This window comes from Coregonus clupeaformis, chromosome 28, assembly GCF_020615455.1.
Source record: "Coregonus clupeaformis isolate EN_2021a chromosome 28, ASM2061545v1, whole genome shotgun sequence".
NCBI classification, from domain to species: domain Eukaryota; kingdom Metazoa; phylum Chordata; class Actinopteri; order Salmoniformes; family Salmonidae; genus Coregonus; species Coregonus clupeaformis.
The window spans coordinates 14,725,661-14,741,451 of NC_059219.1; the positions used below are offsets into that span (position 1 = coordinate 14,725,661).

At 45.7% G+C, this 15,791-nt stretch overlaps 2 protein-coding genes across 2 annotated transcripts; both read right to left on the reverse strand.

Moving 5' to 3' along the window:
- Window positions 1-561: 561 nt before the first annotated feature.
- LOC123482077 (carcinoembryonic antigen-related cell adhesion molecule 5-like) lies at window positions 562-9,734 on the reverse strand. Its single transcript, XM_045208331.1, has 7 exons — window positions 9,701-9,734; window positions 9,200-9,451; window positions 8,765-9,040; window positions 8,055-8,306; window positions 1,951-2,229; window positions 1,380-1,637; window positions 562-978 (listed from the first exon to the last, which is right to left on the reverse strand). Exons 1-7 carry the CDS (start codon window positions 9,732-9,734, stop codon window positions 899-901), a joined length of 1,431 nt encoding a protein of 476 aa, XP_045064266.1. The 3' UTR covers window positions 562-898.
- A 1,890-nt stretch (window positions 9,735-11,624) lies between these two features.
- Window positions 11,625-13,929, reverse strand: LOC123482078 (carcinoembryonic antigen-related cell adhesion molecule 1-like). The gene is made up of 4 exons (XM_045208332.1): window positions 13,887-13,929; window positions 12,861-13,142; window positions 12,335-12,610; window positions 11,625-11,917 (listed from the first exon to the last, which is right to left on the reverse strand). The coding sequence occupies exons 1-4, from the start codon at window positions 13,927-13,929 to the stop codon at window positions 11,625-11,627; spliced, it is 894 nt and encodes a 297-aa protein (XP_045064267.1).
- Window positions 13,930-15,791: the final 1,862 nt, after the last annotated feature.

Here is a 15,791-nt window from a genome sequence, read left to right on the forward strand (position 1 = left end):
CCTTCTGTTGCTACTTCATTAAATCCACATTTCTTCACAGCGATTTTGCCGATAAAGAAATCACCCAAGATTGCACCATTCAGTAGGACAGGTGTGAAAAGACAACACTTTATTTAAGACAATAATTAATGAAGAGGAAATATAAACATAAGACAACAGTACAAGCCTGCATCTCCTCCGAGGATTTACAAGCTTATACATTAAATAGGTGCAAAAACAAGCCATGTTTTACATAAACACCAGTTAAATGTATTATCGTTTGAAACGTTTTACCTCTAAGGTATTTATAAGCTAAATACCTGAATTTGTACTTACATACATGATCAAACACAGAACAACACAGAAAGGGACTCAGTGAATGGACTCCAGGGCAACAGTCACAGTCACAAGGGTAGGAAATATCTAAGAACAATGAATTAGAAACAGAAATAGGCAGTGCAGCTGAGCAGTGGACGTTTGCCCCTTCAATTACAAGGCACTTAACCCTAATTGCTCCTGTAAGTCGCTCTGGATAAGAGCGTCTGCTAAATGACTTATTTTTTTAAATTACCATGATGAAGACCAGTTTTCAAGATTGTTGTTTTTAAAAGGAATATCAGTTAATAGAGATGATTGACATAAAAACACATTGTAGAGGTGGGTTCTATTCTAAGAGGATAGACCCCTCCCTTCTGACCTCTTGTTGACTCTCTCCTCACAACCTAAAAACATTGGAAAGGAGCTGAGCATACTAAACCCAGCCCTATGGTGGCAAGATGGGGCAATCATAATATCGACAATACCACTTATTCCTATCCAGTCCTTTCTCAGGTCAGTGAGGGTAGAGGGAAGGGAGTGATTGGCTCCCAGCCAGCAGACAGACATGCAGTGTGCATACTGTGGTGGTCTCAGTGGTTGATCAGAAGCAGAGAGAGAGAGCTAGCAGGGCCATCAGCATCAGACCAACTCTGGACTGGAATGGAGGGGCAGGAGAGTGGCCTGGGAGAGAAAGGAGACAAAGAGGATTGGAGAGGAGGGGTACAAAGAGAATGGGAGAGGAGGGGGGCAAAGAGAATGGGAGAGGAGGGGTACAAAGAGAATGGGAGAGGAGGGGTACAAAGAGAATGGGAGAGGAGGGGTACAAAGAGAATGAGAGAGGAGGAGGGCAAATAGAATGAGTGAGGAACTTTCTTTAAATTGTAATATTCTTGATTCCTGTCTGTACCCCCCAGTTCAGCATATGTCTTTCTTGCATTTTCCCTGATGCATGAAAATGATCCTTGCACAAACAAGTATGCCAATATTAAATACCAAGTTTCAACATAATAAAAACAACTTTGTGACATTTGATTACTCAGTACATTCCACCTAGGTCTTACTACAACAGCCGACCCACTTACCAGTGACATCCAGACTGATGGTTTTGGACATTGAGATGTTGGTCACAGGGTTCTTGGCCACACAAGTGTAGTTCCCTGCATTCTCCAAGGAGGCGACAACAGCTATCAAAGGACCAGTCCCCAGCACTGATTGGTTGTTGAATTTCCACCCGTATTCACTGGTTGGCTGGGAGTTGGCAGAGCACTTCAGCGTGGCTGTGATTACTGAGCCAATCACCACTGAGACTGGGCCAGAGATGTCCACACTCAGAGGGCCATCTACAGAAAGAGGTTTAGGGGGGCATTAACAGGGAAAAATGTCTAAACGGGGTACTTGGGACATTCAACTCTTACGTCACCCCATTGAAGTTGAAATTTAAAACAGTTAAGGTAAGGGTTAAGGTTAGGGCTAGGTAAGGGTTAAGGTAAGGGTAGGGGTTAAGGTTAGGGTTTAGGCTAGGGACATCCCAAGTATCCTGGATAGCACTAACCATCATAACAGTGGTGGGTTTCTGACAGTTTCTACATTATTTAACGTACCATTTTTATCTTTTAAAATATTTTACCAACAGATTAAAATGGCAGTACTTACAGTTCACTAATAGCTGGTATTTAGGGCTGGTGTGTGGACGAAGGAGGTTGGTGGCGACGCACTGATAGTTTCCATCATTAGACACCTTGACTGGACTGAAGTGCAGAGAGTTGTTGGAGATGGTGATGTCAGAGTTCAAGGTGTTGTTCAGGATCAGAGGCAGGTTGTCCTTCATCCAGTAGATTGTGTCATAGCGCCCGGTGACATCACAGGTCAGGGTTAGGTTGTCAGATGCTATCGGTATTTTGCTTTGTTTCACCATCACTGACTTTATAGCCTCTGTGAGGAGAGAGGATGTGTATTGCTTTATGTACAGTATCAAGATTTGTCATTTGATAAAATGTTTAGTTCCAGTGATGCAATTGTTGGATATATAAAACATGTACATATAAAACAAATGGTTGTACGATCTGATAGTGTAATGACGCTCCAGGAGAGTGAGGATCCATTTGCAGTTTTATTACAATCTTGGTCGTACAAACAGGGTCAATCGCCAGCAGACACAACAGTAGGGATAAGGCAACTCGTAATCCAGGTACAGGCATAAGGTCAGTGCAGGCAGCAAGCTACAACAATCAGTCCAGTAAAGAATATAGTCCAAGGCAGACAGCAAACAATCAAGGAGGGAAAAACAGTCCAGAGTAAATCCATGGGTAGACAGACACAGGCGAAACGCACAGCAATGATCACCAGGGCTAACAAGACTTCGCAAAGAGAGAGAGTTAGAGAGCACCTAAATAGTCTACTGATGGGAGTCAGGTGCAACGGTAATCAGAGCCAGGTATGTGGGAAATGAAGTTCAGGGGTTTAATACTCAGGAGAGGGTTCCCTCTGGTGGTGAGCAGGAGGAACAGCGAGAGCCTCGTTTGTGACAGAGCCCCCCTGCGAGCGGCTCCTGACGCGAAAAGGCGAACGACGCCGGGGTCTTCCTCGAGGTCGGGGGCCGGTTTCTCCGGGTGCGTCCTATGGAACTCAGTCATGAGTGCGGGGTCGAGTATGTCCTCTGTATTAACCCAGGATCGCTCTTCCGGTCCGTACCCCTCCCAATCCACCAGATATTGGAGGAGCCTGCCCCGGCGTCTGGAATCGAGTAGATCTCGAACCTGATATGCCTCCTCGCCGTCCACCAAGATAGGTGGGGGGCCCTGATCACTGGTCTGCTCCTCCTCCTCCGCTCTCGGACCACCAGCGGGTTTGAGAAGTGATACATGAAAAGTGGGAGAGATACGATAATTAGAGGGTAATGCCAAACGGAAGGAAACTGGTGTAATCTGTTTAACAATTTGGAAGGGACCTACATACCTGGGACTGAGTTTCTTGCAAGGAAGTCTGAGGCGTAGGGTCTCGAGTGGATAGCCAGACCCATTGACCTGGAGTATATTCGGGATTGGGGCGACGGTGACGATTGGCCTGCAACTTCTGTCTCCTGACAGCACGTAGCAGGTGGGTGTGAGCCTGACTCCAGATGTCCTCGCTTCTCTGGAGCCAGTCGTTGACAGAGGGTACCTCGGTGGGTTCCCCTGACCATGGAAATAGGGGAGGTTGGAAGCCCATTACACATTGGAATGGAGTTAGACCGGTGGAGGGTTTCTGGAGTGAGTTCTGTGCATACTCCGCCCACATGAGGAATCGACTCCAATCTGCTTGGTTCTGATGACAGTAGGTTCTGAGAAACCGGGTGACTTCCTGATTGAGGCGTTCTGTCTGACCATTAGATTGTGGGTGATATCCTGACGTGAGGCTAATGTTGATGTTGAGTTGTTGGAAGAATGCTGACCATACTCTGGATGTGAATTGGGGCCCCCGATCCGACACGATGTCCTCAGGCAGGCCATAGAAGCGAAACACAAGGTTGCACATGAGTTCGGCTGTTTCCAATGCAGTAGGCAATTTGGGAAGTGGAATCAACCGGCAGGCCTTGGAGAAGCGATCTATGACAGTGAGTATTGTGGTGTTCCCATTGGACTTGGGAAGATCGGTAATAAAGTCTATGGCAAGATGGGACCATGGTCGGGTGGGAACTGGCAGTGGTTGCAGTAGGCCCGATGGTAGTTGTCTGAGATGTTTGCTTGTGTTACAGGTGGTGCATTCGTTAATGAATTTTATTGTGTCTGCCCGCAAGGTTGGCCACAAAAGCTGTTCTGAAGCAGGTGAACAGTGGCAGCGATTCCAGGATGACCGGAGCTGAGTACGGAGTGAACTTGCTGTAGCACTTTCTGACAGAGATCTTGAGGTACAAAAGTTTTGTTAGGGGGCATTCGGGAGGAGGGGTCTTTGTGAATTGGCCTGGGTGAGCTCTGTCATGATGTCCCACTGAATAGGGGCCACGATTAATGACTCAGGAAGCAGGGTTTCCTTGGATTCAGTGGGAACTACACCGTCGTGTTGGCGTGACAATGCGTCTGCTTTGGTGTTCTTTGAACCGGGACGATAGGTAACGGTGAAGTCAAATCGTGTAAAGAAGAGAGCCCACCTCGCTTGTCTGGGATTCAGTCTCTTGGCAGATCGCAAGTATTCCAGATTCTTGTGGTCAGTTAGAATCACAAACGGGTGTTTAGCTCCCTCCAGCCAATGACGCCACTCCTCCATAGCTGCTTTCATGGCCAACAGTTCTCGGTTACCGACGTCGTAGTTCTGTTCGGCTGGACTAAGTTCTGCGGGAGTAATAGGCGCACGGATAGAGCTTGAGTGGGGATCCGTGCCGCTGTGAGAGGATGGCTCCAATGCCCGTATTAGAAGCGTCCACCTCAACTGTAAACGGGATTTCCAGGATTAGGGTGGTGGAGGATGGGGGGCCGATGTGAAACGTGACTTGAGTTCTGCGAAAGCCTCCTGTGCTGTAGTTGACCAGGTGAGGTGTCGTGCATTTCTCTTAGTCATAGAGGTTAAGGGAGAGGCTACCGAGCTGAAATTCCTGATGAAGCGTCGGTAGAAGTTAGCAAATCCCAAGAAGCGTTGTAACTCCTTTAAGGTTACTGGCAGTGGCCAGTCTAGAAACGGCCTTGACCTTCTTCTCGTCCATGGCGACTCCTTCCTGGCTGATGATGTAGCCCAAGAAAGACGTGGAAGTCTGGTGAAATTCGCACTTCTCTGCTTTGGCGTATAATTGGTGATCAATGAGTCGTTGTAATACTGTTCTCACGTGTTGCACGTGTTCCTCGTAGGTGTTGGAATAGACGAGAATGTCATCGATGTAAACAATTACCCAACGATTAAGCATGTCCCGAAAGACGTCATTGATAAACGACTGAAATACGGACGGACTATTGGACAGCCCGAAAGGCATAACCAAATACTCATAGTGCCCAGTGCTGGTAGAGAAGGCTGTCTTCCATTCATCACCGTCCCGGATGCGAATGAGATTGTAGGCGCTGCGGAGGTCCAGTTTGGAGAAGTACTTGGCTTTGCGGAGTTGTTCTAGGGCAGCTGGTACCAGCGGTAAAGGATATCGAAACTTGACGGTGATGTCGTTGAGACCCCGGTAGTCGATACAAGGGCGTAGGCCACCGTCTTTCTTTTTAACAAAGAAGAAGCCAGAGGCTGCAGGTGATGTCGACGTTCTAATGAACCCCTTCGAAAGTTCCTCCTCGATGTAGTTGTTCATGGCTTCCGATTCGGGTTGTGATAGAGGGAAGATTCGGCCCTTAGGTGGTGTTGTGCCTGGTAATAGTTCGATGGAACAGTCGCTTGATCGGTGGGAAGGGAGTTCCATCGCCTTGGTCTTGCTAAAAGCTTCGATGAGGTCAGAGTATTCAATGGGAAGAGTGGGGGAAAAGGACCGGCTCGTCCTTTAGCGTGACGGTCTGAATGGAGAGTGAAGGGCTGCCAGTTAAGCATTTGGAGTGACATGACGGGTCCCATTCGATGATACGACCCTCCCTCCATGAGATGAGGGGATTATGTTGGCGAGCCAGGGGAGTCCAAGAATAACCCGGGTTATGAGGTGATGAAATGACGTAGAAACGAATTACCTCAGTGTGAAGGGTACCGGTCTGTAGTTGAAGGTCCACGGTGGTGTGCAGGACCCTCCCATCGCCGAGAGGCCGTCCATCTAGCGCCTCCACTGCCAATTGAGAGTTACAGGAGATTAATGGGAGTTGTTGTTGTTGGGCAAACTCGTGAGACATAAAGTTCCCGGCTGCTCCTGAGTCTAATAGAGCTGATGTGGATATCTGATTGCCCTCTAGAGATAATACTATAGGTACTTTGATGCAAGAACTGGAGTGATGTGCTTGAACACAAGGACTCACCGAAGAGGGATTACGAGGAGGTGGTCTGGTGGGGCAAAACGCCCTCAGATGGCCCGGTTGACCACAATAGAGGCAGAGATGTTGACGTATGCGGCGTTCTCGTTCTTCCGGAGTCAGGTGAGTATATCCGAGCTGCATGGGTTCAGTTTGAGACAGAGTGACCGGGTATTGTGTGCTGGTGGGTACCGTTCTGAGTGGACGACGTGAACGAATCAGATTGTCAATCTGAATGGTTAGTTCGATGAATTGATTCAGCGATCTCCCTTCATCTCGGCAGGCCAGTTCGGATTGCAACTCCAAGCTGAGTCCCTTGCGAAAGAGCAGTTTAAGTGTGCTCTCCACCCAGTCGGTTTGAGCTGCTAGAGTGCGAAATGTCAAAGCATATTCTGCTGCGGTATTCCTGCCCTGGCTCAACGCCAGTAGTCGGTCATCAGCTCTCATACCTCCCTCCGGGTGTTCAAATATTTCCCGGAAGCGTTGAAGAAAGGTACCAAACGATGGGAAAGCAGTGCCATCCTCTCTCCAAACCGCCGTCACCCACTCTAACGCCTTGTCAGTGAGGAGTGAGCATACCAAGGAAATCTTGCTGGCATCGGTGACATACATCGCTGGTTGTTGATCAATGAATAATGAACATTGCAGTAGAAATCCCTTACTTTTAGTTGGGTTGCCGTCGAATTTATCAGGGAGAGCCAGACGTGGGTTAACTGTGAGTGACGGTGGTGGAGAAGCGCCCACACTCGCGTTCGGTTGAGGAGGGGCTGGGTTCGTTAGCGACACCCGGCAACCTCTGTAGCGTCCTGACGAGTTCCTCTGTTACTGTAGTTAAATGGGTTAGCTGCTGTTGATGAATGGCGAGTTGGTTAGCTTGAGTGGAGATCTCCGTGGACATCTGAACCAGAGCTGCTGGATCGTGTGTTGGCGAAGTCTTCTGTAATGACGCTCCAGGAGAGTGAGGATCCATTTGCAGTTTTATTACAATCTTGGTCGTACAAACAGGGTCAATCGCCAGCAGACACAACAGTAGGGATAAGGCAACTCGTAATCCAGGTACAGGCATAAGGTCAGTGCAGGCAGCAAGCTACAACAATCAGTCCAGTAAAGAATATAGTCCAAGGCAGACAGCAAACAATCAAGGAGGGAAAAACAGTCCAGAGTAAATCCACGGGTAGACAGACACAGGCTAAAAACGCACAGCAATGATCACCAGGGCTAACAAGACTTCGCAAAGAGAGAGAGTTAGAGAGCACCTAAATAGTCTACTGATGGGAGTCAGGTGCAACGGTAATCAGAGCCAGGTATGTGGGAAATGAAGTTCAGGGGTTTAATACTCAGGAGAGGGTTCCCTCTGGTGGTGAGCAGGAGGAACAGCGAGAGCCTCGTTTGTGACAGATAGATTGTAAATTACTGTTTATATTACTGTTTTATATATTTCCTGTTTTATATCATTCTATCCCCTTAGTATGAATATATTTTTTTTATGTGTTTATAGATTGAAAGTAGTGTTAGGTTCAAACTCTGTGTATGAGAAGTGTAATTATTTAGTGGAATGCAGTGGACTGCAGGAATGTATACTCCCAAGGCCTCTCCTGACTGATGAGAAGTCTGTGATAGGCATGGAGGAGCACAGATAAATCCTGGGTGATGGAAAAGTACATCTTTGTGGAAGGAGGGGGTAAGAGCTAAGGGTATAAGTGGACACTGCACTGTATTGAATGGATGTATTCAGCTGTACATCTTCACTGAGTAAAAATGTGAAATGTTTGGGCTCTTTTGTATGCTAAGTATGTTATTGTTATTCTTATCAGATTGTAAATGAACACAACAAAGCAAATAATCTACAGTCTGACTCACCAACAACAGTGAGCATCTTGGAGACAGTGCTGTTTCTGCCAGTGATGTTGTTGAAGGCCACACAGGTGTACTTCCCATGACTGGCTAAGGTCAGTGGGCCAGTCTTATACACTGAGCCAGTTGCCACCTGGGAACCATTGAAGAACCAGCTGAACTGGCTGAGAGGCTGAGAGGAGGCCGAGCAGTTGAAGGTCACGCTGTGTCCTGTTTCTCCTAATGCTGGTCCTGTTATAACAGGCATCTCTGGTCCATCTATAATACAAAAGACAATCAGTTAGACCCAACATCTGACTGTTACTCAATACGGGTCATTGGGCAGAAGGTCAAAGGTCATCAAAATATGTTAATAGTGTTAGAGGTGGGATCGAAACCTGTACATTGACTACTACAATATTTATAATGGAAGTTTTCAAAGATTCCACCTTAAGCCATGGGTTAAAGTTTAACTTTATAGCACTTGTTAGCTACACTCTTAGAAAGAAAGGTGTTACCTAGAACCAAAAAAGGGTTATTTGGCTGTCCCCATAGGAGAATCCTTTGAAGAACCCCTTTTAGTTCCAGGTAGAAGTGTTTCGGGTTCCATGTAGAACCCTTTCCACAGAGGGTTATACATAGAACCCGAAAGGGTTCTACCTGGAACCAAAAAGGGTTCTCCTACGGGGACAGCCACAGAACCCATTTGGAACCTTTTTTTCTAAGAGTGTACTCACAGTTGACGATCAGTCTGTAGTTTGGGCTGGTCATGTTGCTGAGTGGGTTGTAGGCAGAACACTGATAGTCTCCGTTGTCAGAATGCTGGACAGAGTTGAATGTCAGTGTATTGTTGTTCATAGAGAAGTCTGTTCTGTTGTCAGCATACAGAGGCCAGCCGTTCCTCATCCATTGAATGGAGTTAATGGTTCCAGCGGTGTCACAGGTCAGAGAGAATGTCTCATTCAGTATTGGCTGGGCTCCAATGACTTTCACCATGGTCATGGTCACAGGTGCTGTGGAAAGTAGGTCAAATGGTTTTTCAGCACTTTTTATCTCAACTTCCAACTAATTATAGGTTCAACAGCGCTTAGGCTGTGTCTAAAACCAACTGAACACAAACAAACTAAAGCATGTTTTAGTTCCTTGATTTTAAGTAGCAGTTGCTGACTCACCAACAACAGTGAGCATCTTGGAGACAGTGCTATTTCTGCCAGTGACATTGTTGAAGGCCACACAGGTGTACTTCCCATGACTGGCTAAGGTCAGTGGGCCAGTCTTATACACTGAGCCGGTTGCCACCTGGGAGCCATTGAAGAACCAGCTGAACTGGCTGGGAGGCTGAGAGGAGGCCGAGCAGTTGAAAGTGACGATGTGTCCTGTCATCGCTATATCCGGACTGATGATAACAGGTCTCTCTGGACCATCTGGGAAACACAAGATAATGAAGATATTGAATGAGATTAGCTATTGGAACTGCCATTAGTGCGCTTGCCTTAGTTTGACCCCAGCAATACCCAGCCATCCCCTTGGCATCATTATATTGGTGCCAGAAGTGGCATCAAAACCTACCCCAATTCCATTACTATAAATTCCATCTTGCCCTCATTATAGGTCAAACTTAGAATTAAATTGGCAGATATCAAGTTTGGTTTTGGGACATAATAACTACTCACAGTTGACGATCAGTCTGTAGCTTGGGCTGGTCATGTTGCTCAGGGGGTTGGAGGCAGAACACGTATAGTCTCCATTGTCAGAACGCTGGACATAGTTGAATGTCAGTGTATTGTTGTTCATAGAAAAGTGTTTTCTGTTGTCAGCATACAGAGGCCAGCTGTTCCTCATCCAGTGAATGGAGTAAATGGTTCCAGCGGTGTCACAGGTCAGAGAGAATGTCTCATTCAGTATTGGCTGGGCTCCAATGACTTTCACCATGGTCATGGTCACAGGTGCTGTGGAAAGTAGGTCAAATGGTTTTTCAGCACTTTACATCTCAACTTCCAACTAATTATACTGTAGGTTCAACAGCGCTTAGGCTGTGTCTAAAACCAACTGAACACAAACAAACTAAAGCATGTTTTAGTTCCTTGATTTTAAGTAGCAGTTGCTGACTCACCAACAACAGTGAGCATCTTGGAGACAGTGCTATTTCTGCCAGTGACATTGTTGAAGGCCACACAGGTGTACTCCCCATGACTGGCTAAGGTCAGTCGGCTAGTCTTATACACTGAGCCAGTTGCCACCTGGGAGCCATTGAAGAACCAGCTGAACTGGCTGAGAGGCTGAGAGGAGGCCGAGCAGTTGAAGGTGACGATGTGTCCTGTCATCGCTATATCCGGACTAGTTACAGCAGGTCTCTCTGGACCATCTGGGAAACACAAGATAATTAAGATATTGAATGAGATTAGCTATTGGAACTGCCATTAGTGTGCTTGCCTTAGTTTGACCCCAGCAATACCCAGCCATCCCCTTGGCTTCATTATATTGGTGCTAGAAGTGGCATCAAAACCTACCCCAATTCCATTACTATAAATTCCATCTTGCCCTCATTATAGGTCAAAATTAGAATTAAATTGGCAGATCTCAAGTTTGGTTTTGGGACATAATAATTACTCACAGTTGACGATCAGTCTGTAGCTTGGGCTGGTCATGTTGCTCAGGGGGTTGGAGGCAGAACACTTATAGTCTCCATTGTCAGAACGCTGGACATAGTTGAATGTCAGTGTATTGTTGTTCATAGAGAAGTCTGTTCTGTTGTCAGCATACAGAGGCCAGCCGTTCCTCATCCAGTGAATGGAGTAAATGGTTCCAGCGGTCTCACAGGTCAGAGAGAATGTCTGGTTCAGTATTGGCTGAGATCCCATGGCTTTCACCATGGCCATTGTGACTGGTTCTGTGAAGAAAACGTCAGAGTATCACAAGAATATTGACTACAATCACTGTATGTTGATTGGCCATGTACAAGTTAAACAGTTTAGATGTATCTTCTGTCTTACCAATGACGGTGAGCCTCTTGGAGACAGTGCTGTTTCTGCCAGTGACGTTGTTGAAGGCCACACAGGTGTACTCCCCATGACTGGCTAAGGTCAGTGGGCCAGTCTTATACACTGAGCCAGTTGCCACCTGGGAGCCATTGAAGAACCAGCTGAACTGGCTGGGAGGCTGAGAGGAGGCCGAACAGTTGAAGGTCACGATGTGTCCTGTCATCGCGATATCCGGACTAGTTACAGCAGGTCTCTCTGGTCCAACTGTTAAACAGTTAACAGTATGGTTTATCTTATGGTTTGACTAATTTGACAAAGATTTGTAAGTAATTAGCCTCTGGTCGATACCCCTCATAGGAGCAGGAGCCTATCTCCTGTTTCTGTAGCGTGTTGCAGCTTGATGTATAAGTACATCCCCTGGACAGGACGTTAGTCTATCACAGGCCCTTACCGCCAATCTATCTCCTTAATGCTGAGCGCCAAGCAAAGACACATTGGATCCCATTCTTACAGTCGTTGGTATGTCTCGTCCAGGGATCAAACTCCCAACCTTCTAATCTCAGGGCAGACACTCTAACTACAAGGCCACTGAATTGGTTTTATCAGACAAAGATTACTAGCTCTTGTAATACTCACAGTTCACCACAAGCTTGTATGTCATGCTGGTCAGGTTGCTGGCAGCATTAAAGGCCTCACAGAGATATTCTCCACTGTCAGAAAACTGGATTGGGTTGATAACCATTGTCTTGTTGTCCGTAGAGAAGAATGTTCTGTTTAGGGAGATGAGCTGGCTGTTCATCAGCCAGTGAATGCAGTCTACAGGTCCAGTCACCTCACACCGCAAAGTGAGCGACTGACCCAGTATCGGTGGCTTCCCATCACTGTTCAACGCAACTGCTGATATCGGCTCTAGAGTAAAAGAAGAGGATGAGTCATTTGTCGTGTTGTACTTCACTCGATCGTTGGTGAAAAGACCATTGTAAACTGGGTGGTTTGAGCCCTGAATTAGCTGAAAGCCGTGGTTTACCACGTGTATGACAAAACATTGCTTTTTACTACTCTAATAACTTTGGTAAACAGTTTATAATAGCAATAAGGCACCTCAGGGTTTGTGGTATACGGCCAATATACCACTGCTAAGGGCTGTGTCCAGGCACTCCGCGTTGCGTCGTGCATAAGAACAGCCCTTAGCCGTGTTATATTGGACATATACCACACCTCCTCGGGCCTTATTGCCTAATTATATAACATTGTATTCATAACCATTAATAATCAAATATTCACTACCAACTATATGACATTTCGTAACAATGAATGTTGCCTCACCCACGATCTTTATCATTGTGGTCAGGGTGGCGAATCGGAGTGTGACATTGTTGTGGGCTAAGCAGGAGTAACTTCCTGTCTGGTTCTCCCTGGTGCTCTGCAGACTGAGCTGTGGGCTTTGCTCGTTGAGGAACGCCCCATTAAACATCCACTTGTAGGACACAGCGGGTTTGGACTGAGCGGAGCAGGACAGAATGATGTCAGAGCCCGTATTGTAGGCTGTATGTCCTATGGTCATCTCAGGAAGTACCATCATGGTGAGGTTACTTGGGCCATCTATGGGAGGAACCAATAACAATGATGTGTTGGGTAAACATTACCTAGAATATGTTTCCGTCCTGCTCTACGAAACACAGTGTACTAATGATCCATGCAAATAATGACCTGGATCTTGTGGACACAGAGGAATGGTTTGGGATGAAAATAGGCATATTGCATAATTGAATGGCATGCTGGCTCTCAATGACAAGGTAGAAACCATGTCTGTTGTGTATGATTCATATGTACTGCAGACTCTGATACTCACATCTAACATTGAGGCCAATGGGCTGGCTGGTGCCGTTGCTGATTCCGTTATTGACCTCACATCTGAAAGGCCCTTCATCGTATCGTGTCACACTGACTATGGTGAGAGTGCTGTTCCCACCACCAAGCCAAACTCTGTCACTGGCTGTGACCTCTGAGCTGCCATTCAGCCAGCGGTAAGAGAGGGAAGTGCCAGAGGAGACGGAGCAGGTGAAAATAGCAGTGTCGTTCAATTCCACTAGATCAATGGCATTGGCCCTCAGAGTCACGTTTGAAATGGGCTCTGTGGGTGAGAGAGTAGATGGCAGTCAAGATAAGATGGATGTGTCTCAAGAAAGTGTTTTTTTGTGTTACTGAATTACAACCATATAGTTGATGTTTTGTTTCACATTGTAAAACTTGTTTTGGAAATTAATCAAAATATGCTATTTTATTTTATTTACTTTTCATAGAGACCAAGTTACAGGAGTGAGCGCTGTAGAGCCCTTAGTCTCTTTGCACACACATACAAAGTATTGTGTAAAATTTGCTCATACTCTGTGATCTGTTCAGGTTCATTCTTTTCAGAGGTATTATGAAGGCCAACTTCACTATAGTTTCAGAATACATTGACACATTTAAGTGTTAGCTTTCCATGTCAGGAAAATGACTTTGCCTTTTATTATTGTGACAGAGATCAATCATTGATAGAGAATGTATGCACATCAGTGGAGGCTGCTGAGGGGAGAACGGCTCATAATAATGGCTGGAATGGAGTAAATGGAATGGTATCAAAAACATGTTTTTTGTTTGTTTGATACCATTCCATTCACTCCATTATACTATATTCCAGCCATTATTAAGAGCTGTCCTCCCCTCAGCAGCCTCCACTGATGTGCATGCATGTTTGCATGTGAACCTGCGTGCAAGAAAATATATGAATAGGTGTGCAGGTGAGCATGTGTGCGAGCAAGTGACCGTGTGTGCCAGTGTGTGAGAGTCTACCATCGTAGAAAGATAAACAGACAGGCAGATGTCAGTTCCTTACCCTGGACAGACAAAGTCACCACTGCGTTCAGGTCAGGCTCCATTCCCTGGACAGTATATCGTCCTGAGTCGTTGAGTTGGAGAGAGCTTATGGACAGCTCTGAGGAGGAGCGGTTGAATGAGATTCTGCCTTGATACATTTTACTCACACTACTGCCACCAGGATAGACAATTATGATGTTTGTAGTTTCATATGTCCAGGTCCCTATGGTGATGGGGCTTTGGGGAACTAGGTTCAGTGTGACATTACTTCCCACAGCTAAGGGGTTCATAGAGGGAACCACAGCCTGGCCAGAGACATCTAGAAGAGAAGGGATTGATGAGTTTAGTTCATGTTTTGAGATATTATTAACCAGTACAAAAGTCTTTAAAGTTCTTTAAAATTTTTAATTGAGATTAATCAAATCTTCAGACTATGGCACTTTAACAGAAATATAAGCTTTTCATTCAAAATTAGTGCCTTCAAGTTGAACGCACAATTTACAAAATTACCTACTATCTATGTCTAGTGTCTACTCTAGACATTGGTTGTCAATGTCAGATAAATATAAATCTCCTTCTTGCTGACTTGATACTGTTTGACTGAAGTGCATCAATCAAACAGAGACATTTGACAACCTGCTACTTATTTAACAAAGCGTTTGTGCCATATAGCACAAATAGGCATCAATATATTTCCAGAATGATCTTATTGTCCACTTTACCTGTAGTGAAATTGAGCAGCACCAGGAAGAGAACACACACCAGAGGATACTCCATAGTTCTGCCACTTATCAAACACCACGGATCAGAAATGAACGGGACACTTTCCTATAAACCAAATGACTGTCCAGCCTTCTTGGTAAATCCAAACATGTCGATACTGCACAGTCACGGTCTCCTCTCAATCAGCAAATACTTATTCAGGATCATGTAATGGTGCTGGAGTCAAATGATGCAAATGTACCTACCCACCCTACCTGCCGCCAGAACGCACTCACACACACCTACCCAACTACCCACGCCCTGTTTTGCCCACGTACATTTTTCCCACTATGTTTCTTGTTGACACACAGGGGTGTTTTCATGTTGATTATGGATTACTGTAAATCTGAACAACTCTGACTGTCCTATACGGGTCCTGGGAGGAGGCTGGATGGTACATGGCCAATGATGCCGGGGACAGGTCCTCTGACACTGTCGAAACTCATGATCTGATCACAGTGGCTAAGGCAATGTGGGCTCATAAGACACTGTTCACATTGAACCTGTCAAGAAAACACTTACAGTTCCGTGAAAAAGTATTTGCCCCCTTTCTGATTTTCTATAGTTTTGCATAGTTTTGATACTGAATGTTATCAGATCTTCAACCAAAACCCAATATTAGATAAAGGTAACCTGAGTTTACAAAATAAATAAATATACATACTTATTTTATTTATTTTATTAAAAAAGTTATGATACACCCAATTCCCCTGTGTGAAAAAGTTATGCCCCCTTACACTCAATAACTGGTTGTACCACCTTTAGCTGCAATGACTCCAACCAAAAGCTTCCTGTAGTTGATGATCAGTCTCTCACGTCGTCGTGGAGGAATTTTGGCCCACTTTTCCATGCAGAACTGTTTTCAAGCATGAACTGCTCGTTTCAAGTCCTGCCACAGCATCACAATTTGAAATAGGTCTGTACTTTGACAAGGCCATTCCAAAACATCAAATTGTGTTTTGCATCATCTTGCTGCATTACCCAGCTGCGCTTCAGCTTCAGTTCACAGCCGGATGGCCTGATATTCTCCTGTAGAATTCTCTGATACTGAGCAGAATTCATTGTTTCTTCTATTAAGGCAAGTCGTCCAGATCCTGAGGCACCAAAGCATCCCCAAACCATCACACTACAACTACCATGCTTGACCATTGGTATGAGGTTC

Bases quoted from the DNA above. Each gene is read 5' to 3' on its own strand.
- LOC123482077 (XM_045208331.1), bottom strand. From the start codon at position 9,734: ATGACCAGCCCAAGCTACAGACTGATCGTCAACT. The intron at 9,452-9,700 runs GTGAGTAGTTAT...TGTGTTTCCCAG, and splicing joins CTACAGACTGATCGTCAACT to ATGGTCCAGAGAGACCTGTT. The intron at 979-1,379 runs GTAAGTGGGTCG...TTTCTCTCCCAG, and splicing joins CATCAGTCTGGATGTCACTG to GCCACTCTCCTGCCCCTCCA.
- LOC123482078 (XM_045208332.1), bottom strand. From the start codon at position 13,929: ATGGAGCCTGACCTGAACGCAGTGGTGACTTTGTCTGTCCAGG. The intron at 12,611-12,860 runs GTGAGTATCAGA...TTCCTCCCATAG, and splicing joins CATTGGCCTCAATGTTAGAT to ATGGCCCAAGTAACCTCACC. The intron at 11,918-12,334 runs GTGAGGCAACAT...CTTTTACTCTAG, and splicing joins CACAATGATAAAGATCGTGG to AGCCGATATCAGCAGTTGCG.